Source organism: Amblyomma mixtum, chromosome 2, assembly GCF_055824585.1.
Source record: "Amblyomma mixtum isolate Tamu chromosome 2, ASM5582458v1, whole genome shotgun sequence".
Lineage (NCBI taxonomy): Eukaryota > Metazoa > Arthropoda > Arachnida > Ixodida > Ixodidae > Amblyomma > Amblyomma mixtum.
This window is the reverse complement of record NC_143013.1, coordinates 84,449,682-84,475,166: the sequence shown is the minus strand read 5'-3', so window position 1 is coordinate 84,475,166 and position 25,485 is coordinate 84,449,682. Positions and strand designations below refer to the sequence as shown.

The following is a 25,485-nucleotide window of genomic DNA, read 5'->3' as shown; positions in this document are numbered from 1 at the left end:
AAGCTAGACATAAGTTCTGCTTATCTCCGTAAGAAGGCAGCACAAAATTCAAACACTTCTTGTAAGTCCTAAGAGGTGGCAGCACCCCCCAGTGAGCACGCATTGTTCTTTTGGCGCAAAATTTCAAACGGAAGATCGAAACCGTACCCGTACGGCAAAGACCTTGCGGGACAGAAAACCACCGCCGTACATATACGGCAAACACCTTCAAAGGGTTAAAGAGATATTCGACATCATGGAAACAAAGGTTGCGGCTATGGCAGACATTGAAAAAGACTGTGTTCTTTTTATGGACGAAATGGAAATAAGAGAGGGACTAGAACTCGACCGTGGCAGTGACACATTTCTTGGAACAACGACGCTTCCAGAGAGTGACCAACCTGCTAACCATGCACTTGTGTTTATGGTGGGTGGGATGAACACCCGATGGAAGCAAGTGATCGCCTACCACTTTACTGGGGCATATGTTTCCGGAGACACACTGAAAGACTTCGTGTTCCACTTGATTCATCTGTGCACACAAATATCGCTGCGTGTGTTGTGTGTAACCTGTGATATGGGTTCGTCTAACCGTGCCATGTGGCGGGCTTTGAATCTCTCCAGGTCACGACATTCAGTGACTGTGTGCAGTGTACCACACCCATGTAATGAACAAAAGGAACTTCACTTCATTCCAGACCCTGTGCATGTTCTAAAAAACATAAGGGGACACCTTGTGCGTAAAGATGTCATGCGCCTCAGTGATGACATTGTATCCGAACATGGATTACCAAGTGCCGATGTTTCCGTACAGCATGTTGAACGTGTAATTGATCTGCAGCGAGATTCCCAGCTACAGGTGGTCTCGAACCTTACTGATGTTCACATATCAAATGGCTACTTCACGAAAATGAAAGTTGGCATTGCCGTGCAGTTTTTTCGAGAAGTACCACCAGCTATTCGGTTCTGGATTGAAAAAAAAGATCTTCCTCCTGAAGCAGAAACAACAGCATGGTTTTTCGACCTTATCTTCAAATGGTACACGCTCATGACAGCGCGCCATCCTGTAGTTGCTTTGAGCCATCTCCATGAAGCAAAATATAAGCAAGCCATTTCAACTCTGACTCTTGCTTCTGATGTGATCAGGGGTCTCCACATTGGCGTCAAGGGTGTATGGAAGCCATGTCAGACCGGCGTCGTGATGTCAACGGATGTGATAATGAAACTGCATGCTGTTCTGATCAACGAGCATAGGTACACATTCGTGCTGACTGGAAGGCTTGCTCAAGACTGCCTTGAGAACCTGTTCTCAGTTGTACGAATGATGAGTCCCGTACCGAGTGCATATGATCTGAAAAACGCACTGAGAATAGTGTCGGTGAGTCAATTCCTCAAGGTACCAAAGACGTCAGGATATGAAATCGATGATAGTACCTACCTTGTCGATTTGCTTTCAGCAGAAATTAAGCAAGTGCAAAGCATCACCCAGTCGGAAGAGAGTGATGAGAGAACAGACTTCAATCTCGACTTAGAGGAAGTATCTTCTCTTGAGGAAGATGTGCTTGCCCACTTGGCAGGCTTCTTGTTAATGCCAATTGTCCGTAGTGTGGAACACTGCTCTGTGTGCATGTTCATGCTAGTGGCTACAGAACCTGGACAGGAACATCACCTTACTCAACTATAAATGAATATGTCCAAGGTGGCAGAAATTTAATTTATGCCAGCAGACAAGTGCTGGACTTTGTCTTTCAGTGTGGTAGTGCTTTCAAGTCCTTCGCTGAAGCCTAACCTGCCTGAGAACGCCTTTGAAAACACTGAAAGAAATTATTGCATAACATCTAACCTTTCCAGAAAACCCATGTTGTCTCCACAAAGATGTGATTAGAAAACTTCTGGAGCGCTTTGTCTCCACTCGGCTTCGCATATATCTACGATGGCTTAACACTCCTGAGAAACCAGCCGAGTGTTACGCTAGCAAGACTGTGGCAGGTACGAGCCTACAATAAGGCAAGCAATTAATATTGTAAATAAATTGTGTTTGATTGCTGGAAAATGTTCTTAGTCATTTTTCCTCTTCAAGAGGCACTTAAACTGCTGTCGGTCTACTCATACAACATTTTATTTTTCTTCTATACTCCGTTTCATACATAGCAGTCAACGCAGCCAAGGCTGCGGCGCCTGTTCGCGCTCCTCGTCCGCATCGTAATGTAGTGCGTCGAAAGTAAAAATCGTAATGAACTCAACATTAAAGTAAATGTTGGTTGATATTGCAGTATAATGATAACGGTGTTTTATTTTGCAAAAAGATTGCTTTTTCTTTTATGTTCTACAGAACAGAGTGCCTTAGTTTTTTGGGTTTTTTTTTTCGTTCCCTCCTGTATCAGGTTTTCGCTGCTAGGCCAGCCGCGCAGGCCGGCCGGTCATGTTGTCTGCTTGAGTTGTTCACCTGAAGCATTTCCTTCATCCGAAACCTGGTGCGCTGTTCTCTTTTCTGTAAAAATCACCGACCGTACAACCGCTGTAGGCCACTCACATGATACGCGTAGCAAATGTTATATATACCATTCCATAACCTACAGCATCAGTTTCTACACTCTTGTGAGTTGTGGCAGCAGTGAAAAACAACGATAGTAGATTACGATCGAGCAAATGGACAACTTCAGTTACAAAGATGATATTTATAAAGATTAAAAACATGAGAGCGGATGTCAACAATTAAATACCAGCCACAACGTTCACTCAAGCTACGCTTTCATCTCATTGGTGTGTAAGAAGCTAGAATTTTTACTCGTTTATATTGTTACCACGAGAGGACGATGACGAACTACTGTGTGGAGAACGAACAGCGAGCTTCGTCAACCTCTTTGTGCGCCCTATTCAGGAACCACGGAACCTCGTCCTCGGCTTCTCACAATAACAATGTCAACTGCAGCGGCAAGTGCGCTAATATACGACACCACTTGTTGCGTTCGATGACCTGCGCAGCGGAATCTCTGCTCACTGCCCAAATACACAGTTTTCAACAATCCCCATCTCACCGCACTAGCTCACACCCATAACACACCGAATCCGACATCTAATACAAAACATTACTACGAACGGAAGCAGTTCAAAGAATTTTCCTTGTGACAACAGCTCAAAAGTGGAGACTTCCCGAATCAGACGCCGCTCACTTTAAAGCCGCTGAGTACGCCGATCAATGCCGGGTTGCCGCTAGCCAAGGCTGCTCGGAATAATCGACGCCGCACTGAATTCTATCACCACACAATTAATGATTCATTGTGTGCAGCATGCAAAAGAGTCACTGAACGTCCGAGAACAGCACTTCGCAATCACGTCCGTCGCCAATACACTACACTGCTTTTTCCCTTCGAAACAAGTAAGCAGCGCAAGTAAATAGCGCGGTGTTTTTCAAAGTAGGCATTAGAGTTTGGCAGTTTTGACTTTCTACCTAATGATAATTATAAGAAAAATAAAAAAGAAATGAAAAAAGAAACAGCCAAGCTGGGAGTCGAACCTAGGCCCTTTGTAAAATGAACACACAGGCGCGCGCTTCGTACCACTCAGCCACGACGCGAGGCGGCTGGATACATTTTGCTTGTTTTTTGCAGCGGACTACTTTTGTACCTTTGGCAGCATTGACAGCTATGTATGAAACGGAGTATAGTTACACAAATATGATTAGAAATCTATAATAACAAACAAAATTATTATTACAAGTGCTGCGAACTCAAAACTCCATCCAAGTGTAATAAAAATTGTAATAATTCCAGTGATGTTTGTGGGAAGCGTACGAGTGAAAAAAGTGTATAAAAAAAGGGGTAACCTCGCAAGAAAATATTGCCACCTTCAGGTTGCGATACGTTGCACACCCTCTTTGGAAACGAACTGTTTATGTAAGCAGACTGCTAACCAGACGACAGAGAAGAAAATTTACATTTACATCACGGTGCTATTGGCTTTACACGCCCACCTCCTGCTCTCTGACCGATAGCTAACCTGCCGCCGCAACACACCCAGCGCATTCGAAAGAACCAAGATGGCGCCGAAAGGAGTGGGTGTCCCCACCCTGAAAAGCAGCGCTGGCATCGAGGCACCCTATGGGCCTGCCTTTCGCAGCGCCCTCTAGGTTAGCGACCGGTTGCCATGGCAACACCCCCTCCCTCCCCCGAGCAGGCGGCACGCTCTCGTGCGGCAGGAGGAGAGTGTCAACACCTCAGTACATTATTCTTATACCGTGTTGATATCGATTCCTGTTAGCTGCCAAAAGAGGATGTTTTTAACTAATTTCTTGTGATGAGTGAACGGACTAACAGATATCCTAGGTAGTTCATTTAAATCCGTACGAACAGCTGTAAGTTTAGATAGGTAAGGCTCATCACTGGCGATATTCGCACAAACCTCAAAGATTAGCTCAGCTGCGGCTGCAAGTTTACACTGGTGGTGCACCGAATTTTTGAAAGACTGGTCTCTGCAAGCAACGCCTCCCAAAGGAGAAGGCAGTGTGCCATCATTAGTTCAAAGAAGTGGAAGCAGCTGTACCAAATTGCTGTTTCCACGAAGAGTGGCCATTGGCCTGTATGGGTACCGCTAATTTCTGGCTCACTTCGATAAGTAGTGTCCTCATTGGCTCGGAAGCTTTTTAATATTGATATACGACAGTGACGTCATTCACCTGCAGAAGGTGAATGGTTAATGGAGCTCGCTTATTCTCACAAGTCTGCAATGGGCCGTCAAGGGCCCTGAACCAGATAGCGTCCCGACATTTGCACTGTGCGCCCTTAGCCGATTATTTGTATGTAAACCAAACTTTTGCCACTTGATAGCGCAATTTTGTAAACCACATTGTTCCTGCATTGTGTGCAAACCATTTCTTTCTTTCTTTCTTTCTTTCTTTCTTTCTTTCTTTCTTTCTTTCTTTCTTTCTTTCTTTCTTTCTTTCTTTCTTTCTTTCTTTCTTTCTTCCTTTCTTTCTCTTTCTTTCTTTCTTTCTTTCTTTCTTTCTTTCTTTCTTTCTTTCTTTCTTTCTTTTATTGATGTCCATTTTTACAAAATGGAGTAGGCCGAGGTAAAAGCTGCGACAGTGCAGCTTGAGAGGCTCTCGACCCCCTGTACATGTGGCAGCGCGGAGAAGCACAACATACAAAACACAACACACACAGGTCACCTGTCCGGGAAAAACAATCACCCAGATATACATAGAAGATAAGATGAAAAAGAACTCTTACAACACACTACATAATCGGTCAAAACCACATGAACTCAAGAAAGTCTTGAAATTTGAGGGGCTCATTTTTTGGACACTGATGCCATTTTCATTAAGGGAATTTAATAGGCGCGCTAAATTGTTCTCAAGCTTTTGTTTACTATAAGTTGTCTGGTGTGTTTTAACCTCCCAATTTTCAGAGTGACGCGTACTGTAAGCGGGCACGTTTAAATGCAAATTAGCGATGTCAAGTAATATACAATTATGTTTCTTTGTACCAGAATAGAATTCACGCAGGAGTCGATATGTGTAAATATCTCGAATTTTTTTATGTTATACCTCCGGGAGAGAGGGTCACTATGTTCAGTGTAGGATGCATTGGCAATGCGTAAAGCCCTTTTCTGCATGGTGAATATATTGTTAAGATTTGATTGGGTCGTTGTACCCCATAATGGTTTGTCATGTCTCACTAGGTGAGGCAACTTTTTGTCTGTGGTGCCAATCACAAATCTGCACAGTTTTCCAGGCTTGCCCGGTGCAGTAAGAACCACCCTGACAGTGACTGTCTCCTTCACCTTTTTAAAACAGTCGGTCAGCATGTGAACATAGGGCAGGGCCATGCATCTAGCCCACTGCTGATCATGTGCACTGGGTTTCTTTGGGCAGCTTTTATATGCTTTTAAGGGGGGACCTGGTCTTGAAAACAAAATTTTGATAATCTAGATATAGTAATGAAATTTTCAGGCCATATGTATTTTTGTGTGCTGATTTTAGATATGTCATTTAATTTTGTGTAAAACAATTCCTTGAGCACTTATGCAGCTTTTTATGTAAGTATTTTGGGAAAAGTTTTGAAGAAAAGTTGCTGCATGAAACTTGCTGAAATGCATGCCATTGGGTTCTGTTGACACCAAGGAATGCAATAAGGGTAAAATTATCATCCTGGCTATCATAGAACTTGAGTAATAGGGTACTAAAGCTGCCACTTCAGAAACAGGAATACACACTTTTCTTCTCATTTCTGAAGTGGCACCTTCAGTACCTTATAACTCAAGTTCTATGATAGCCAGGATGATAATTTTACCCTTATTGCATTCCTTGGTCCCAAGAGAAGCCAATGGCATGCATTTCAGCGAGTTTCCTGCAGCAAATTTTCTGCAAAACTTTTCCCAAAATACTTGCATTTAAACTGCACAAGTGCTCAAGGAATTGTTTTACACGAAATTAAATGACATACCTAGAATCAGCGCACAAAAATACATGTGGCCTGAAAATTTTATAACTGTTACTTCAATTATTAAAATTTTTTTTTTCAAGACCAGGGTCCCCCTTAAAGCTTTATCTTTTGAATACCTTTATAAATTTTGAGGAGTCTGCTTTGGCTCATGCATCGCCCCCTTTTTCAATTTATTGGCCTCCTTCAGCCAGTTTGAACGTGTGCATGGCAGCATGTCTTGATAATGGCAAAATTTTAAACATTTTTAGATATTTAATTTAAGTTGAAAAAGAACACCAACCAAAAATGACAAGACGAAAAAACACGACATTTCAGAACCTACTTGGTTCCTTCATCAGGTGTGACTGTGGGCGAGTTGCAGCTTGCCTGTTTACAGTCTCTTACTTGAGTCATGGCATAATTAGCAGACGTAAGGGTATGTTAAAGGTGTACTGAAGAGGATTCTGAACATGTCTTTTTGCCGCGGGAACTCGATTCACACGTTCCTAGCATTCTTAGAAACTGCGACTTATTGCCCTATGTGGCCGATTTCCCCAATTAAAACGAATTAATGTCCAGCTCCCGCCTTTTTTTTTTTAATTCTGCCTCGTACGGTGGGCGGAGTCGACCAACGCGGAGCGCCTTTCACCCAGTCCCGTGGAGGCTTTGCTTTCGCTTTATTTTGTTTTTTAGGTTTCCATGAATACATAGTTTCATTCGCAGATAATATAGCCGCAAAATAAGCCCGAAGAAATAAAAATACGTGCGGACTATTTGCTACTACGGACTACTACGTATTACTCCGCCGATGGCAGAGCGGCAAGCCGCCACGGGACTGGGTGAAAGGCGCTCCACGTGTTGGTCGACTCCGCCCACCGTATGAGGCAGAATTAAAAAAAAAAAGGCGGGAGCCGGACGTTAATTCGATTTAATTGGGGAAATCGGCCACACAGGGCAGTAAATCGCAGTTTCTAAGAAAGCTCGGAACGTGTAGATCGAGTTCCCGGGGCAAAAAGACAAGTTCGGATTCCTCTTCAGTGCACCTTTAACCGCTCCCTCAGAACCCTTCCCCCTCCTCTTGCATCCATGATCTACGGTCAGTGATCCGGCGGCTGACTAAACGAGGGCTTAAAATGGTATGCTGCAACTCATCCACAGTCACACCTGATGAAGGAACTAAGTGGGTTCTGAAATGTTACGTTTTTCGTTTTTTATTTTTTGGTTGGCATTCTTCTCTGAGTTAAGTTTCTTTCCCAACCAGACAGACCTCTGTCGAATGTATTTTTTTCCCAATTTTTTAGTATGTCGACAACTTTTCTGTTGTCGTTTATTGTTGTTAACGCATCTCAGAATCATGACCAAGAGATTTTGGTCTAACAAACTTTAGATTTATTGAAGTCCTCTGCTTGCGTTGTTAATTTTACTCATCAACTTTCTAGCTGCCGTGGTTGCTCAGTGGTTGTGGTGCTCAGCTACTGACTCAAAAGACCTGCCACCGAGTCCACGGCAGTCGCATTTTGATCGAGGTGAAATGCCAAAGGCCCACGTACTGTGTGATGTCAGTGCACGTTAAAGAACCATTGCAATTATCCGAAGCCCTCTACTACGGCGTCCCACATAGCCCGAGTCGCTTTGGGACGTTAAACCCCACAAAAACCTTAAAAAACCAATTCATTCGTCACCTTGCTAAAGAAAGAAGTCTGCAGTTTCTGGATGTTCGTCTTTTCATTTATGACTCACGCATTTGTTGCATTACCAGCCAAGTAGCAAAAAGATAATTTGAATTTTGATTCAGCCCACTCTAAATCAGTAAAAAGAAGACGCCTTCATGTAGCCCTTAAAAAGTCCTGCACACACAAGGCCTTTGAAAGTGTCCAAATGCAGGCAGTGGGCCTGACATAGCCAGGTTTCCCCTTGGGAAGTCTGGCATCCATGGCTAAAAGTCTGATCAAAACTACAAGAGCAGGTTAAAGGATGGTGACTGCTGAGCAACATTGTCACTAATGGGCTAGACGCGTGGCACTATCCTATGTTCCCCAGCTGACCCACTACCTTTAAAAAGCGATAGAAAGAGGCAATGCTCTGGTGGTGCTTACTGCATCAGGCGAGCTTCAAAAACTGTGCAGAGTTGTTAATAGTGCCACAAACAAAATGTTCCCTTGCCTAATAAAGCATGACGAGCCGTTTATGAAATGCCAGACCAGTGTGGTTTGCACAATTGCACTGTCCTGTGGCAAATGTTACATTGGTCAGTTTAATCAATGTGTAAATTATTGGCTAGAGGAGCACATTGTGACTGTTGAGACACTATCCGCTTCAGGGCACTTGGTGGCACATTACAGACATTGTGAGCATAAGTGTACTCCAGTGTTCAAGCAGACATGTGGGATTGCACTGACTGATAATAAAAAGGAGCACGAAATTCTGGAAGCATTCCTTATCAAAAGCAGAAAAAGATTTGTGTATGAGTGCACCCTTGCTCTCTAGCGCAGGGTGCTGGTGTGAATGCATTATTGTTACCTGGGGGATTTAGCCATGTATGCTTTGCCTTTAAATAAGTCTGTGTTTCTTGCAGTAAAGATAGGTACTGTCTAGTGTTTGTCTAGTAGTTTACTCGGTCATTGTGTATGTATGTTGTTGTTAGCTATTATGTTATCCTATTTGAAATACCAACTAGTTCGGCAGTGCACTTTTATTGCTGTGTAGTGTCTTGCTTCGAAAGCAAGCTGTGAACAGGTCATCACTTATTGGCTATATTTTTAATGATGAAAGCAGTGCCAAAAGTTAATTTAGTTGTTAATGACAATTGTTTTTTACGGTTAGCTCGTTATTAATAATAATGTCACATTTCTTTCCTACTTCCTTGAATTTCTGCATCATAACTCGCTTGGATTATGTTTTTGGTTTTATGGGGTTTAATGTCCGAAAGCGACTTGGGCCATGAGTGACACCGTAATGAGGGCTCCAGATCATTCTTACCATCTGGTGTTCTTTAACGCTCACCGACATTGCACAATGCATGGGCCTCAAGCATTTCGCCTCCACTTAGCAAAATGCAGATGCTATTGCTGGGACCTGTGTCTTTCAGGTCAGCGGCTGGGCACCATAAATCATTGAGTCATCATGGCGGCTGTAAGTCATTTAGGGGAAAAGTGTGAATTTCAATTTAAGTTCAAGAGGAACCGCTGGCACTTATGTTGCTATGAAAAGTATGGGAGCTGAGTACTGTCATGTGCTCCACTCTGGATTTCCTGTGACTTGATGTAGGGGCAGTAGGAGGCATACATTAATGGAAACTGGACATGTTAGCCTGGTGGTATACCTGGTATACCTAGTATGGTAAGAATGAAGTAATACACAAATAAGTCATATGCTGAGCATATATTAGCAGCATTTTTAAAGAGTGCTTGAGTTGTCTGCCCCTTGGCCTTTGAAAAATCTTCGGTGGATTCATTGTGCACAGTCCTGTAACTTGGCTGGAGGAGTTATCACACGGGTCATTCCTTTTTTTGCAGATAATTTTATTTGAATAGGCTGTGTATCACTGAAAACCATCATCACCATTTAAGGTACCTAGAATAGAAGTATTGGTTCTAGTTCACATTACGTGCAGTTTACTTGCTCTGGCTATACTTTATAATCCTTTGAAGGATCATTGTTTCATACTCTCACTAAGATTAACTAATCATAGGTAATATGTAATGGTGCTATGTTTCATTAATAAATGAATCAGTAACAGGCAAGTGCAATAATAGAGGGCACTTTACTACATGCCAAAAGTCTAGTTTGTGCATATGGACTCTGCCTTGAGGCAGTGTTTCGGCGTTGGTGATCATGGTGCGTCAAGAGTTCCCAGTCCACAGGGTCTGCTTTTAAACTATATGGTGTGCATTTATGACAGCCCTCAACCTCAAAATTTCTGTAGAGTTTTAGGAAAAGTGTCATTATCACTTCTGAGGTATATGGTAGCTCCATGGGTGTCTTAAGGGCCAGAACATACAGCCGAAAAGCAGACCCTGTGGCTTGGGAACTTTTGACGTACCCTGTACACGTGCATTGTCTACCACGAATTCACCCTTTATGCCTAGGACGTTCATCGACAGAACAGTGACCTGCACTGCATTAGCTACTGATGAATGTGGTTTATCACCAAGCATTGGCGCCAACTTTGACATTTGTCCAGGTGGTAGATGGACACTGGTGCACTGATCGTCTTGTTGTCAGCTACCAATATTGAGACCTGTCAGCAGTCGAAAGGAGCATGGATCCAGCATGGCAGTGGCTGCTTCTGGCTTGCTTCTTACTGCTTTCGTAGGTTAGTAACTCACCTTGCATTGTTACCACTTGTCTTTTGTTTTGCTGGTCCTACACCAAGTATTTTTTGCCTCTCTTAGTAGTCAGTCACAACTTGGATGGGTTGTACGTGTTGTGGCTTTTGTCTACTGCGTCATATTTCGTTTTATTTGTTACTCCTACACCCATGTGGTGCCATCGAGACTAACCCAAGGCCGTCAACCGAGAGACTTCGCTAGTTGGACAGAGAATGAAACAGAACTGGCTTAAGTTGAAAGTAAATGTGAGAAAAGTATACAACAGCTGTATCTTACCGGTACTCACCTATGGGGCAGAAACATGGAGGCTAGCAAAGAGGGTTCAGCTTAAGTTAAGGACAACTCAGCGAGCTATATGGAAAGAAAAATGATAGGTGTAATGCTAAGAGATAATAAATAGAGATAAAGTAAATGTGTTGTAGACGAACACAGCAGCTGTAGTGCGCAACTATGGAGTCAAGAATATCAAGTTTTGACCAAATGAAATGTGTAGTTGAAGAATGCAAGAAACAATGCAAATAGCAGTAGTGGATGCTGTGTGAAGTGCTGGCAAAGGGTGTCGCCCATCTGAACAACCACAGGAGGCGTTGCAATTTGGATTTCTTCGGTATAACAGATACGAAAGCCAATGAGATAAGTAACGAATCGGGAAACCTTGATATGTGTAAATAGAACTTAAGTGTTCAGTTGATAAAAACAGAAAGTAGGCAAGTTCAGATCTGGCAGGGATTGTCCTTAGATAGCGAGTTTCGCTTTATACACTGGTAAGCAGATTTTAAGGATTGCTTGCTAGCTCGAAGGTGATTGTGTGGGCCAAACGTTTGCACTGCTTGGCCAGGGTAATTCATTTGGTGGTCATTTTCCAGATGTTGTTTTTGTGTTGTTATGAGTCTCTTGCCCAAATTCTTTGTGTCGTTGATGGTGCAGGGGTCGGTCTCATGGACCACACCTTGCTGCTTCTCATTGGTGACACGGTCTTCGGTCGGGTACCAGGCGAATTGGGCGCCGTAGAAACGTGATGTCACGGCTGTCCAGAAGCTGTTAAGCCCCCTAATGAATTCGTGCAGGTCTTGGCTGTACGCAAGCGCAGCTTTGAATCAGTGAAGGCGTAGGAAATGTTCTGCTAGTAGCTGTCAATGAAGCTTTGCGCGGCAGACCTCACCGCTGCTGAGGACCTGCACACGGTGAGAACATCGCTCATTTCGGCGCGTGCAAGAATGCAACAAGTGTCAGCTAAATTGTGTGTAGAAGCAGAACTGTGGAAAGCGAACTCTTCTTGGATGACTAGAGTATGTGCACTCCCCATACTGTCACAGTTGTGTTGTGGCCATAATGTTCATGAATTATCACAGGGCAACTACTTTTAATGTATGGACGGACTAATCATGTTCATCAGTGTGAATTCCAAACTGTGGCAGTCTTGGCTGGTGAAATATGAGTATATTATGGAAATTTGCAATGCCACGATGTGACGAGATATGAAGAGGAACAATATTTTGAGCGTGATCGTGCCTCAACAATCAATTTTACAATATGCAATGAACCTCATAATTACAGAAGAAGGAAAGGATCGTAAATTTTGCGTTGATTACCGATGATATGTACAGGCTTTGAATTGGCTCATGCCAGCACATGGTGGATGGAATTTCGCAACTGCTACTAATCTGACTGCCCTTCATGCTATGTACTGTACACTCTAAGAGGGCAGTTGCAGCAACTGTTTTGTCCAATGCGAAGCCTGAGATTCATCAGTTCAGCTGCTTGTTTTATCATCTACAGTTGATATTGATAGCTGGTATTAAGCCCTGACTTTTTTGTTTTGATAACTTGGGTGTATAGGTTGATGTTGCAGCAATTTGCCTGCAGACATTGAATGCCCCATGAGAACGTTTTTCCTAGTAATCAGGCCCATTTGCGTTCTCGGGTTATTTCAGGGAGAAAGAATCCGTTGTTCATGGAGACTAAAAAAAATAATAAATAAGTCGCCTAGCACAGGCCGGTTACCCTTCCGACGCTCTGTTCTCCGTGGCAGAAAAGTATAGAAGCAAGTAAAATCTGAGATGAAAGGCAAGGAAAAAACCAGAGAAAAAGAAGAGGAAGGTTGCTGTTGTGCCATATATACATCGGTATCCCATAACCTAAGAAGAATTGGCAAATGTGCCGGCGACAATGTTGTCTTTTCAGCTCCTAACCGTCTGTCCAACCTGGTCAGGAAAGTTATTTCGGCAAACAAAAAAAACCCGCAGCTGCAAAAAAAGACACGTCAAACGATTTGTAAAGTGCTGGGAAGGGGTAATTTACTCCCCGCTGCTATCATGTGGGAAGCAACACATCGTCCAGACTGGCCGATGTCTCAGCAAAAGATTAAAGGGGCATGAGTATAAGGTCACGCATGTCCCTATTATCGGCCATGTAGCCAAGCACTGCAGCAGCTGCAAAAAAGATGACGAGCATGATGACAGAGATGCATATCAACCTTTGTACAAAAAATGTATAATTATAGGCAGTCATCGCGACCAGCTGACAAGAGAGGTGGTGGAAGCCCAAATGATAGCGAGGCTCTCGGAAGGTTGTAGTAGTGCACTGTGTGTGACAGTGTCAAAAAAAGAAAGAGCTTATCTCAAATGCGAGTGTTGATCCTTCTGTCTTCTCATGTTGCGTGCACCTTGATTTCCTTTCTGCCCTCCAGTGGGGGGTATATATACCAGCTGGAGAAGCAATAAAAAATCAGTTGTCAGTCAGCGCTGTGTTTGTCTTTACATGTTTGTTCTCATCGTGTCCCGTTAATTGCACTGTAGGTATTGAAAAAAAAAGTGTTGGTAATTGCTTACAATGTGTAGGGACATACTGTAATTTAATTTGCTACCAAGAAGGAAGCGTCAATTAACGTAACACCCAGCGTATGTACCAAATGGGGTACAAAGTGTTGAAATGTGAACAATTGGAAATTGTGCTCCCGTAACTGTGTGAATTGCTAGCGTATTTAAAGCAACGGTTTCCTCTAATGTATCTATGAACACAAGACCAACGTGTAAGCTGCCAGAAATGCAGAGCGTGTGCTGAAACATACATTCGAGCAAAAGCGTACCGTAATGGCAGAACAGCCGAAAATTTGTCGTCGTAATGTTGCATTCACAGATTATGGAGATATTTCACATTTTGCACTTCATTTACAGTATGGGCCTGTCTATTTGTGTAAAGTTGTGTGGTCCTTTGACATTTTAGAAATTCTTAAAATTAGCTTAATTCAATTATGGTGTATTTCTTTATTAAACAAGCTAGCTTTAAGCAGTTCTACCTTCGAGGGGCCGTTACTAATGAAATCGGGACAGTTCAAGATTTCTATCCGACATTTTCAATGCCTGGGCATTACAGGGATAAAAGGAGCTCTCTTTGTTGAAGCGAAGTTCGCTTCTTCATAAACAGGTCTTTTGCATGTCACTGCAGAACACATAACCTACGCTTGGAACACCACAATGAAAGCCCCCCCCCCCCCCCCCCCAGTAACACTGATCACTGTGGAAGTCGCAAGGTTACTGATGCAAGAACAGCCAGCGTGCAGGCACATCAACCGCACATCAGTCCAAGGCATGCTAAACTTCGCGCACACTTCTTCTGTCCATGCTGCACTTAGGTGTGTGTCTCGTGAATTACTTTTTCAGCATTATGTGAGCGGAAAAGACACATGCACAAGTCTGATTCATGTCGTGTATCTTTGCAGACACGCTGTGCGGCAGTCACCATTGAATGGAGCGGAAACTACAGATCGTGGCTGAGGACTGTTATGTATGACATTTTTAAACCAGTAGCTAGCGCTCCCTACGTGTGCTGTGCAGTATCTGTGTGGGTGTCCAGTCCAGGGCTTGGACACTGGGGGAACCGGGCAGAGACAAAGAGCGCGGGAACTCGCCATGGCCGCTCTGGCTGCGTACAAGAGTACCTATACATCCTGTCCAGCTCCAACCGCAGTACAACTGTGCCGACGCAAGAAGCCGCCTTCGTGTTCACCAAAAACGACAGCATCGCCACGGTGACAGAAGAACAAAGCCGTTGTCTGTGTTGAAGGAAAAACAGAAGGTGTGGTTCAGACGCCAAGGTCAGTGGATGCGTGGAAGTATACACAGAGTTGGCCCACAGCACCGATCATATCTGATCGTCACACCAGAAGGTGCCATATATCGTCGGAACCGTTACCACATTAGACCTTTATTTGGCATTGCACCGGTGCCACTGGCTTCTCCAGAGAACTATGACATAACTCCATCCTCTGACCATCCATGGCCTCAGCCTGCATCACCTCAGCCTCCACCTGCTCAGCTGGCTTCACCAACATCCCCCACACCAGCAGCATCATCACCTCCACGAGCAGTTTCTTCTAGCGTGTACCATACTCGCACAGGTTGGCGGGTAGTTAAGCCAGCAAGATTTCGTGAATGACAAAACCCAGAAAGCCTGAACACCGCCTTGTGTTGTGAACTTTTTGTTTTTTTAAAAAGGGGCGTGTTATGTATGACATTTTTAAACCAGTAGCTAGCGCCCCCTACGTGTGCTGTGCAGTATCTGTGTGGGTGTCCAGTCCAGGGCTTGGACACTGGGGGAACCGGGCAGAGACAAAGGGCGCGGGAACTCGCCATGGCCGCTCTGGCTTGTAGTACGTAACGTCAATAAACTTTTACTGAAACATAACAAGGACGACAACATGTTTTTGCAGATCTGCCTTACTGAACCATGGCCTCCAGCAGCGAGCAGCTCCTGCAGACCTATACTGCATCTAGCCCTGCACTGCGCGTTATCGCCATTGCATTATTATGGCACAAATAAATTCCGTCAAAAAGAACAGTTCCATTGTTTTCCTGGACAGTACATAGAGTGGCAGCTACACTGCCTGTGGAATCCTCTCTGCTATGCTCCTCACATCGTTTCCACTCTCCGCGGAGGCCTAGTGGCTGAAGCATTCTGCTGCCCAGCCAGAGGCCACAGGATCACATCCCGGCCGCTGCGACCAATTTCTATGGAGGCAAAATAATAGATACTGTCACTTACTTAATCAGCGTACCTGGTTTTTGAAACCACTGATACAACGATAATGCCACGAAAGACTGCCAGCACCACGGAATTGCCAACAACTGAGGTGAAATACATGTACACTGTAAATAATAGCCCTAGTCAAAAACTCCTGGTCGAATTTCATTACCGAGAATGGACTTCGCCCGAAGCCAGAGACGAGTGGTTCTGTTCATCAGTAGGCTCGCTGTCCACACATCGAAGTTCACCGTCGTCTCGCCAGGGAATGGGGACACGGACGGTGCGACACATGAGTCCCGCAAACGAGGAAAGTGGGGCTTTTGCGGAGAGTGTTGTCATGGCCGCGTATCTACGTCTTGCGGTTTCCTCTCTTCTTTTACGGCGCGGTGTTCTTACGCAATTCTCTGTCCCCCCAAAACCGCGATTTTCGATCTTTCGGCCGCGGTGTTGCGTTTCCCGGGGGAATCACGCTATTCCGGGTTTCGCGATAATGACCACTGCCCTTCCCTGCCGTCTTCATTGAACCTGTTTCGATGCACACCGCCACTCCTCACACATTTCCAGCCGTTCACGTCGCGTCCATTCGGGACCGTGACATGTATACCTATGCTGCTTCCTGCGAATTCTCAAACACAACCACTAGAACACTCCGCTTCGCCTACGCCTGTAGTCCCGGCCTGTACTACATCGCTTACGACGCCGTTCGCGTCCGAGATCTGCGGTGTCAGCTCTCCTGCCATCGGAACCCGGTCGCGCTTCACCCTCCCGCACCCTTCCCTTCTGCGATGGCTATGAGCGGTAACTGCGCTCGCGCCTGACCCCTGTGCCTGAGACACTGTGGTACGGCTTGTATCCAGTTGCGCTTATTGCCGTCCGCTACAGCTCCGCCTCACCTGCCGTGATCGCTGACAGCACCCGCGCCTCTGCGCCAGCCGCTGTCGGACGGCCTGTACCCGGCTGCGCTCGCTGACGTCCGCTACAGCTCCACCTCACCTGCCGTCATCGGTGACAGCACCCGCGCCTCCCTGCCTCTGCCCCAGCCGTTGTCGGACGGCCTGTACCCGGCTGCGCTCGCTGACGTCCGCTACAGCTCCACCTCACCTGCCGTCATCGGTGACAGCACCCGCGCCTCTCCCCCTCTGCCCCAGCCGCTGTCGGACGGCCTGTACCCGGCTGCGCTTGCCGACGTCCGCTACAGCTGCACCTCACCTGCCGTCATCGGTGACAGCACCCTCGCCTCTCCCCCTCTGCTCCAGCCGCTGTCGGACGGCCTGTACCCGGCGGCGCTCGCTGACGTCCGCTACAGCTCCACCTCACCTGCCGTCATCGGTGACAGCACCCGCGCCTCCCTGCCTCAGCCGCTGTCGGACGGCCTGTACCCGGCTGCGCTCGCTGACGTCCGCTACAGCTCCACCTCACGTGCCGTCATCGGTGACAGCACCCGCGCCTCTCCCCCTCTGCCCCAGCCGCTGTCGGACGGCCTGTACCCGGCTGCGCTTGCTGACGTCCGCTACAGCTCCACCTCACCTGCCGTCATCGGTGACAGCACCCGCGCCTCCCTGCCTCTGCCCCAGCCGCTGTCGGACGGCCTGTACCCGGCTGCGCTCGCTGACGTCCGCAACAGCTCCACCTCACCTGCTGTCATCGGTGACAGCACCCGCGCCTCTCCACCTCTGCCCCAGCCGCTGTCGGACGGCCTGTACCCGGCTGCGCTCGCTGAAGTCCGCTACAGCTCCACCTCACCTGCCGTCATCGGTGACAGCGCCCGCGCCTCTCCTCCTTGTTCCAGCCGCTGTCGGACGGCCTGTATCCGGCTGCGCTCGCTGACGTCCGCAACAGCTCCACCTCACCTGCCGTCATCGGTGACAGCACCCGCGCCTCTCCCCCTCTGCCCCAGCCGCTGTCGGACGACCTGTACCCGGCTGCGCTCGCTGAAGTCCGCTACAGCTCCACCTCACCTGCCGTCATCGGTGACAGCACCTGCGCCTCTCCCCCTCTGCCCCAGCCGCTGTCGGACGGCCTGCACCCGGCTGCGCTCGCTGAAGTCCGCTACAGCTCCACCTCACCTGCCGTCATCGGTAACAGCACCTGCGCCTCTCCACCTCTGCCCCAGCCACTGTCGGACGGCCTGTACCCGGCTGCGCTCGCTGAAGTCCGCTACAGCTCCGCCTCACCTGCCGTCATCGGTGACAGCGCCCGCGCCTCTCCCCCTCTGCTCCAGCCGCTGTCGGACGGCCTGTATCCGGCGGCGCTCGCTGAAGTCCGCTACAGCTCCACCTCACCTGCCGTCATCGGTGACAGCACCTGCGCCTCTCCACCTCTGCGCGAGCTTCTCTCCTACGGCCTGCGTCTGGTCGCGCTTGCTGCCGTCAGCGACCTGCACTTCTACCACCTCAGCAACTCACACTATGAGGGACGCCATAGTGAAGGGCTCCGGAAATTTCGACCACCTGGAGTTCTTTAACGTGCACTGACATCGCAAAGTACACGGGCCTCTAGAATTTCGCCTTTATCGAAATTCGGCCGCCGTGGCCGGGATCGAACCCGCGTCTTTCGGGTCAGCAGCCGAGCGCTGTAACCACTGAAAAGTAATAATGTATGCAGCCGATACCAATACCTTCTTCTCTGCACATGCCTACTCAAACTAGAATCTTCTGTAAACAATCAGCTTCTACACCTTTCAACACGGTTAAGAAGAAATAGATTGAGAGTACGGGACCTTGTTACTTTTCTCTTGAGGGATATTGGCAAACTGCCATTCATGATCTGAGAGAACCTGCCATATGCGCTCCTCCCCATTCTTATTCTTCTTGTTATTTGCCTCTCGTGATCCGGATCAGCTGTCACTACCTGCCCTAAATAGACATATTTTCTTACTACTTCCAGCACCTCGCCACCAATTGCGAACTGCTGTTCTCTTGCTGGACTGTTGAATATTGGTTTTCCGCATGTTAATATTTAGCCCCACCGTTCTGTTCTGCCTGTCTAACTCATTGATCATGCTTTGCAGTTCATGTCCTGAGTGACTTAGCAAGGCAATGTCATCAGCGAATTGCAGATTACTTTGGTATTCTCCATTAACTCCTATCCCCAACTGTTCCCATTTCAGGCCCCGGAATACTTCCTGCAAACAGGCAGTGAATAGCATAGGCGAGATCGTGTCTCCCTGCCTGACACCTTTCCTTATTGGAATTTTATTGCTGACTTTATGGAGAACTATGGTAGCTGTGCAATGATTATAAATATCTTACAATATTTTCACATAACACTCTTCTACTCCCTGATTCCGCAATGCCTGCATGACTGCTGAGGTTTATACAGAGTGGAATGCTTTCTCGTAATCAAAGAACGCTGTATATAGGGGCTTGTTATATTGTGCGCATTTCTCTATCACCTGATTGATAGCGTGAGTATGGTCTATTGTCGAGTATCCTTTACGAAAGCCTGCCTGACCATTTGGTTGATTAAAGCCTAAGGTTGTCCTGACCCTATTAGCGATTACCTTAGTAAATACCTTGTAGGCAACAGACATTAAGCTGATCGGTCTGTAATCCTTCAAGTCCTTGACGTCTCCTTTATTATGAATAAAGATAACATTACCATTTTTCCAAGCTCTAGGTACGCTCGAGGTCACAAGGCATTGCGTATACAGGGTGGCTAGTTTTTAGAGCACAATCTCTCCTCCATCCTTCAACAAATCTGCTGTTATCTGATCCTAACCAGCTGCTTTCCCCCTTTGCATTGCTTCTAAGGCTCTCTTTACTTCCTCCTTCGTTACTGACGGGACGTCCCATTGCTGTGCTCTACTGCCTCTCTCAGTAACATTCTGATTGCAATCACTACCGCATAGATTTGTGTAAAACGCTTCGGCTACTTTAACCATCTTATCCATATTGCTAATGACATTGCCCTCTTTGTCTCGTATCGCATACATCTAGTTTTTACCTATGCCTAGTTTTCTCTTCCCTGCTTTTAGGCTACCTCCGTTCTATAGAGCATGCTCGATTTTCTCCACGTTAATCTTCCTGATGTCGGCTACCTTGCGCTTTTCGACAGCTCTACTAGTTCTATTTCGTCTATGGAGTTAGACGTACTCATGCTTTGGCGCTTCTTAATCAGATCTTTAGTCTCTTGAGACAGCTTCCCGGTATGCTGTCGACCCATCCTATCGCCTACTTCTACGGCGCACTCCGTAATGATATCTGTGAGATGATCGTTCATTGTTTCAGCATTACGGTCGTCATCTTCAGTTAAAGCGGAAAATCTGTTCTTCAGCGAAATCTTGAATTCCTCTCTTTCCCTCTTAATGCTAACTCGTTAATAGACTTCCGTTTCACTAATTTCCTCCGTTTCCTTTTCAAATCTAAGCTAATACGAGACCTTACCTTCGAAGTCAAAAATCAGAAAAAAGTGATATATGCGAATGACGGCATCGTCACAGCATAGCAGATACTCAGTAGCTGTTATACAACTAGCAGTTCGAATATGGGGGTTCGTGGACCGTTAATTGCAAAGAAACTGACGCAAACACACGCAGAATTTGCAATACAATCTGTGACAAATATGAAATCGAATGCTATTGTATTACTCTCTTAAAGTGACTTAACCGTCTTCACAAATTTTTTCTCGCATGATGTTATCCTCGGCACGTTTCTTGCATCTGCACCTGCTGATTAGATGTGGACTTGCATCTCTAGCCTCGGCCCTAATCAACTGCGTACTGAGCGTAGACTTCCACGCACAGGACTCAAAGCAGAAGAAGAGGAAGAAGAAGGAGCTCAATGTCGGTCTCTCCGCTTTCTCTGCTCCCTTCCGCGGGAAACCTCGACGACACCGGGCGCCCGCTATCTCCCCATGGACGCTGCTCATGCCACTGTGCGTGTCGCCCGCATCAGCCCGCGTCTAGCCGTGTAGTGCGCCCACGCGGTTGCCCGCTATGGGTCCCGGTCCTATCGACGTTCATGCTGGCCGGCCAGTTCGCTCTGCTCGCCGCTTTCTTCCTGGTCCCCTGGGGCAAAACCGCGACGTTGCCGCCGCCCTCGAGCGAACGCAGCAGTCGCAGGATCGCCAACTGCTACCGGCCGGAAGAGAAGAACCGGCTCAGGTACGTTCCCTACCACCTTCTCCACTCGAACCGGAGCCGAGACGTGGACCCGAGCAGGGTGCCCATCTTCTGCGTATTCCGCAACACCGCCTACCGGGACTTCAAGAACGTCCTCTACCGGCTCGGCACGGTCCCGCACTCGCTCTGCACGCACCTCTTGTACCACTCGGCGAGGTACTCGGCCGGTGCAATCGCGAGCCGAGACAAGCTGTTCGACGAGGTGTACCAGGGTTTCACCATCGCCGCCAACATGAGGCGTGTCTGGTCGCACCTCAGGGTCATGCTGAGTGTGTCCGTGAGTGAAGCGGAGACGGCCGAGTTTTCGGACAGCATCCAAAGCGGCGTCAAGATCACCGTGTTCAGGGAGGCCGCGTACACGTGGCTCACGAGGCACAAGTTCGACGGCCTCAACCTGGACTGGCCGTACGCTGGAGGACCTTGCGGCGCCGATTCGGACGTGGCCAGTTACGCTGCGCTGATGAGGTCTCTGAAGGCCCGCTTCGAGTCACGCTTCTTGCTCACGGTGACGGTGCCGGGGGAGCTGAGTGACGTGAGCAAGAGCCTCGACCTGCAGGCGGCGAGCGAGGTTGCCGACTTCCTGCTCCTCAGGTCCGAGAGGCGGAAAAACTGGAAGCCTTACAAGTACGACTGTCCTGGACACGCGGTCGCGCCCGTCTTCTTCGCCCTCAAGGCGCTCGCTCCGACAGCCAAGATTTGCTTCTCGATCTCCTTCGAGGTTGGCAGATTTTTTTTACGCCTTGTCCGTGATAGCGCTGCGTAATTGTTGTCATGGCGAAATTTATTTATTTGATTTATTGATTCATATATTTTTTTACATTCCAGAGCTAGAGTGGGCTGTGAGACGCATTTTAGTGGAGGGCTCCGGAGATTCATATCGACCAGCTTTGGCTATGCATTTAACGTGACCCGAAATCCCGGAACGCGGTCACTTGGCAATTTTCGCCTGCGCTGAAATGCGGCCGCCGCGGCCGGGGTCGCGCCTTCGAATCCGGGCTAGGCAGTCGAAAGCTATAGCTACTACGCCAACGTCACAAATGCCGTTAATAGAGACAGCTCGTTAAAATGCAGGAACCATCAGCCACTTTGGCCTATGGCTGTGGCTTTTGAGAGCTGAGTCTAAGTTCGCGATACCAAATACCAACTGCTGCGGCGCCGTTGTGGCAAAAACACCCGTGTTGACAAAGGCGCAGAGGAAAACAAAAACACAAAGGCAAAAACACCCCTGCGCGGTTCGATGCCAGTAGGTGATGGAAATTACCATTATGGCGCGTCTTAGAATTTATGTGCAGCTTCGGGACGTTATAAACCGCGCACACAATTGCTAAATGCAAGAGGCGTATGTTGAAGACAGAATGCGTCGTGTTCTTGTGTTTGATGAGCGTATATACTTACTAGCACGTGCCGTATGACGTTGTTCACAGCGATGTGTCACATACTGAGTCTACCCTTCTAGATTTTCTTCATGGAATGGGATCATGTTGCAAGGGCGTAGTGCTGACATAAGCTTCGCGCGTGCTCGATCGCCAACCTTGAGGATTGCGTGGTGGCCCTCTATTTGCCTAGGGGCCTGTGCCTAGGGGCAAATAGATGGGCAGAGTTATTGAGTTTTGTGTTTTGACGGGTGCTTGGGAGCGCTGAACGGCCCGAAATAGTTCCACACCCGTTGCAGAATCACGCCACTGACGCGCCAGGGTGGAGCAACACCACGCAGTTTGGGAGAGGTCCCCTTAGACACATTAAAGTAACTGTCCTACTGAGTGGTGTAGGGTTAACTCTACTCGAGTGGGTCAGCGGCTCCGTAATTTCTAAGTGGTCGCAGAGCGCTTGATTAGAATTGCCGAAATAGGATACGCAGGTCACGTGGGAGCTGTTGGGAGGACGATGCATGTACACAGGGGGTAGCGTTTCTTACTCGCCTGTTCGTCGACTAGGAGCGAGAGGAATCGATCTTCTGCGGCTATCAGAGCTCCAGGCCGTAGAAAGACGTCAGTGATCCAGTGCGACCCGATACGACACCGTTTGGTCCACTCAATGAAGACAAACAGTTCCGCCCTCCACCGTCGTGGGGTGTTTGCAGGAGTTTCCGAACGGTTTTCTTTTGGGCATCGTGGAGCACGTGCCGGTGTAGCCACAGCTTTCCACAAGATGCGCCACGACCTCACCCGGAGTAGAGTCACTGGACAAATTTGTCCAGTGACTCTAACCCGGAGTTAGACGGTACACTGCTGAACGGTGTGGCTTTAGCGATATAGATTTAGTACTAAAAGCAAGCGCATGCGCACCCCGACCGCATAGCTTTCAGTTTTGCCTTTTCCGAGTCTGTCTGTCTGTCTGTCTGTCTGTCTGTCTGTCTGTCTGTCTGTCTGTCTGTCTGTCTTTCTTTCTTTCTTTCTTTCTTTCTTTCTTTCTTTCTTTCTTTCTTTCTTTCTTTCTTTCTTTCTTTCTTTCTTTCTTTCTTTCTTTCTTTCTTTCTTTCTTTCTTTCTTTCTTTCTTTCTTTCTTTCTTTCCTTTCTTTCTTTCTTTCTTTCTTTCTTTCTTTCTTTCTTTCTTTCTTTCTTTCTTTCTTTCTTGCTTCATTCCTTGCTTCCTTCCTTCCTTTCTTTCTCTCTGTCTATATATCTTTCTTTCTTTCTTTCTGGAAGAGGGAGAGAGAGAAAGTGGAGGGCACCAAATAAATTCGACCAGCTTCGCTGGGCGGCTTTTGCGTTTCGCCTCCATCGAAACGCGGCCGCCGCGGCCGGACTCGCATCCCGGGTACTCCGGCTCAGCAGCCGAGAACCATAACCACTGATCCAGCGCGGAAGGTCCATCTTTACTCCCTTTCAACACGGCGCAGTGTTCTCGTTCACCGAACGTGAGACTGCAACTTTCACTTAATCGTTGCTGCTTCCATTTTGGCGAAACAGGTGCTCGCTTTCAAGACTTCCTGGAACCGCTCTGTGGTGATGCCCGCTGACCCAACCCCGTACACTGGCACTGCGGGACTGAGGGCGTTCTCGGAGGTGTGCGAAGCGTATGACGTCAGGGTGGACCCCGTCAAGTACTGCACGCTCGCCTCGGCGTCCCGGAAGGTGAAGCTCGCGCTGGAGACGCCCCGCTCCATCAGCCAGAAGCTGCGCGTGCTCTCCAGACCGTGCGTCGTGCTCTGGGGCATGGAGTTCGACGACTTCGATGGTTACTGTTCGCCGGGATCCCGAGACCCTTGGCCGTTGACTGCCGCAGTGTACAACGCCCTCAACTGACCTTGGCCATCGACAGAGAGCTCAGTTAGAGACGCCGAGAATAGATCATACGTGTATATAGCACCGTGCATTTGAGGCTCTTCGACAAAGCTCCCAGACACCCGATTATAATTAGATTATACGTATGTACGAGGCGTATGCTTCTTTTCAGTTTTGAATAAGTTCACAGCCTGCTCTGAGAACCACATGTGAGTAACATGATCGCCACCTGCTGGTCTGAATCAGAAAACTTGATAGCCGCAATTTCAAAAGTTCAACCGGGTGAGAAGAGTGCCCATAGCGAGGCCCGAAAAAAATTGCCTGTGATCTTTACGCTGCGACAAACGAGCTTGGTTGACCCCACACGTCGTGTAGATTGTACGATTTGCTAAATCGATCTAATGAACTGTCGTTTTTTTTTGAAATATAAATATTTCCAGCTGGCGCCATCGATCACTCCACCCAAATCTCTCTTCTTGCACACCATGCACGTTTTATAGACAGGACACGAACGTAGCGATTCCATTTGCACATTAACTAAGTGGTACGGACCCCTATTAAAAATAAAGTGCGTGTCTTCAAGTGCTGCCTTGTCTCCATGTCTGCTAAATAAACCACGTTACGCGCGCAGCATGTTCCAGGGGTCTTTTCGAATCGCAAATACTTTGCGATGAGACGCTGCGCGACACTGGCGACACAAAATCAGACATACGTCACATAATGAAGCCACTTTCTCGGTAAGATTTCTTGAAAGCTGATCCGGTCTGAAAGGTGCGGCTTGCGAAGCGCATACACAGCACCTTCCCAGTGTTTCTGCTATCGGCATGAAGACGTATACTCTGAGAACTTAAATCTGAATTTGAGCTCAGGAAAGTTAATAATAAAGGAATAAACATATATCCGACCTGTAGCTCAAAGTATACGAGGTCTGTTAGAAAAGTATCCGACTTTATTTTTTTTTTACGAACACCTGATGGATTTTAAACAAGCATGCTTGCACCAGCCTACCTTGAACCTTCGTGCGCATGCACAAATTTTTTCTCGCCTGCCGATAGCGTCAGTCACTGGCACGCTGCGTTTGAGTGAGGCAGTGCGCAGTGCTCTCCTCGGTTTTTTGTTGCAAGGAAAATGGCGGAGCGACAGGACCAGCGCTACTGCATCAAATTTTGGCAGAAACTAGGCGACAGCCAAGTGGAAACCATTCGAAATGTTCAGACGGCTTTCGGTGAAGATGCTATGAGCAGCACACAGTTTAAGCAGTGTTACAATTGGTTTAAAGACGGCAGCACATCGGTGCAGAGAGAGCCACGCTCCGGTCGGCCATCAAAATGCCGAAATGACCAGGTCATTGCCGAAGTGAACGCTGTGGTGACGTGGGACC

General features: G+C 47.4%; 2 protein-coding genes across 8 annotated transcripts in view; both read left to right on the top strand.

Annotated features, from left to right (window-relative positions):
- Positions 1 to 15,569, top strand: part of LOC149359968 (52 kDa repressor of the inhibitor of the protein kinase-like) — a 32,713-nt gene extending 17,144 nt beyond the window's left edge. For 3 of the 7 annotated variants that reach the window (XM_089572074.1, XM_089572070.1, XM_089572068.1), the window contains 2 exons: positions 10,585 to 10,716; positions 11,660 to 14,173. In XM_089572074.1, the coding sequence (XP_089428200.1) occupies positions 10,585 to 10,610 (26 nt within the window). In that variant the 3' untranslated portion in view covers positions 10,611 to 10,716; positions 11,660 to 14,173. The other 4 variants (XM_089572072.1, XM_089572071.1, XM_089572073.1 and 1 more) reach the window with 4 other exon arrangements.
- Positions 15,570 to 20,549: 4,980 nt separating this feature from the next.
- Positions 20,550 to 24,618, top strand: LOC149359967 (putative chitinase 2). Its single transcript, XM_089572065.1, has 2 exons — positions 20,550 to 21,597; positions 23,790 to 24,618. Exons 1-2 carry the CDS (start codon positions 20,719 to 20,721, stop codon positions 24,123 to 24,125), a joined length of 1,215 nt encoding a protein of 404 aa, XP_089428191.1. The 5' UTR covers positions 20,550 to 20,718; the 3' UTR covers positions 24,126 to 24,618.
- The last annotated feature ends 867 nt before the right edge of the window (positions 24,619 to 25,485 follow it).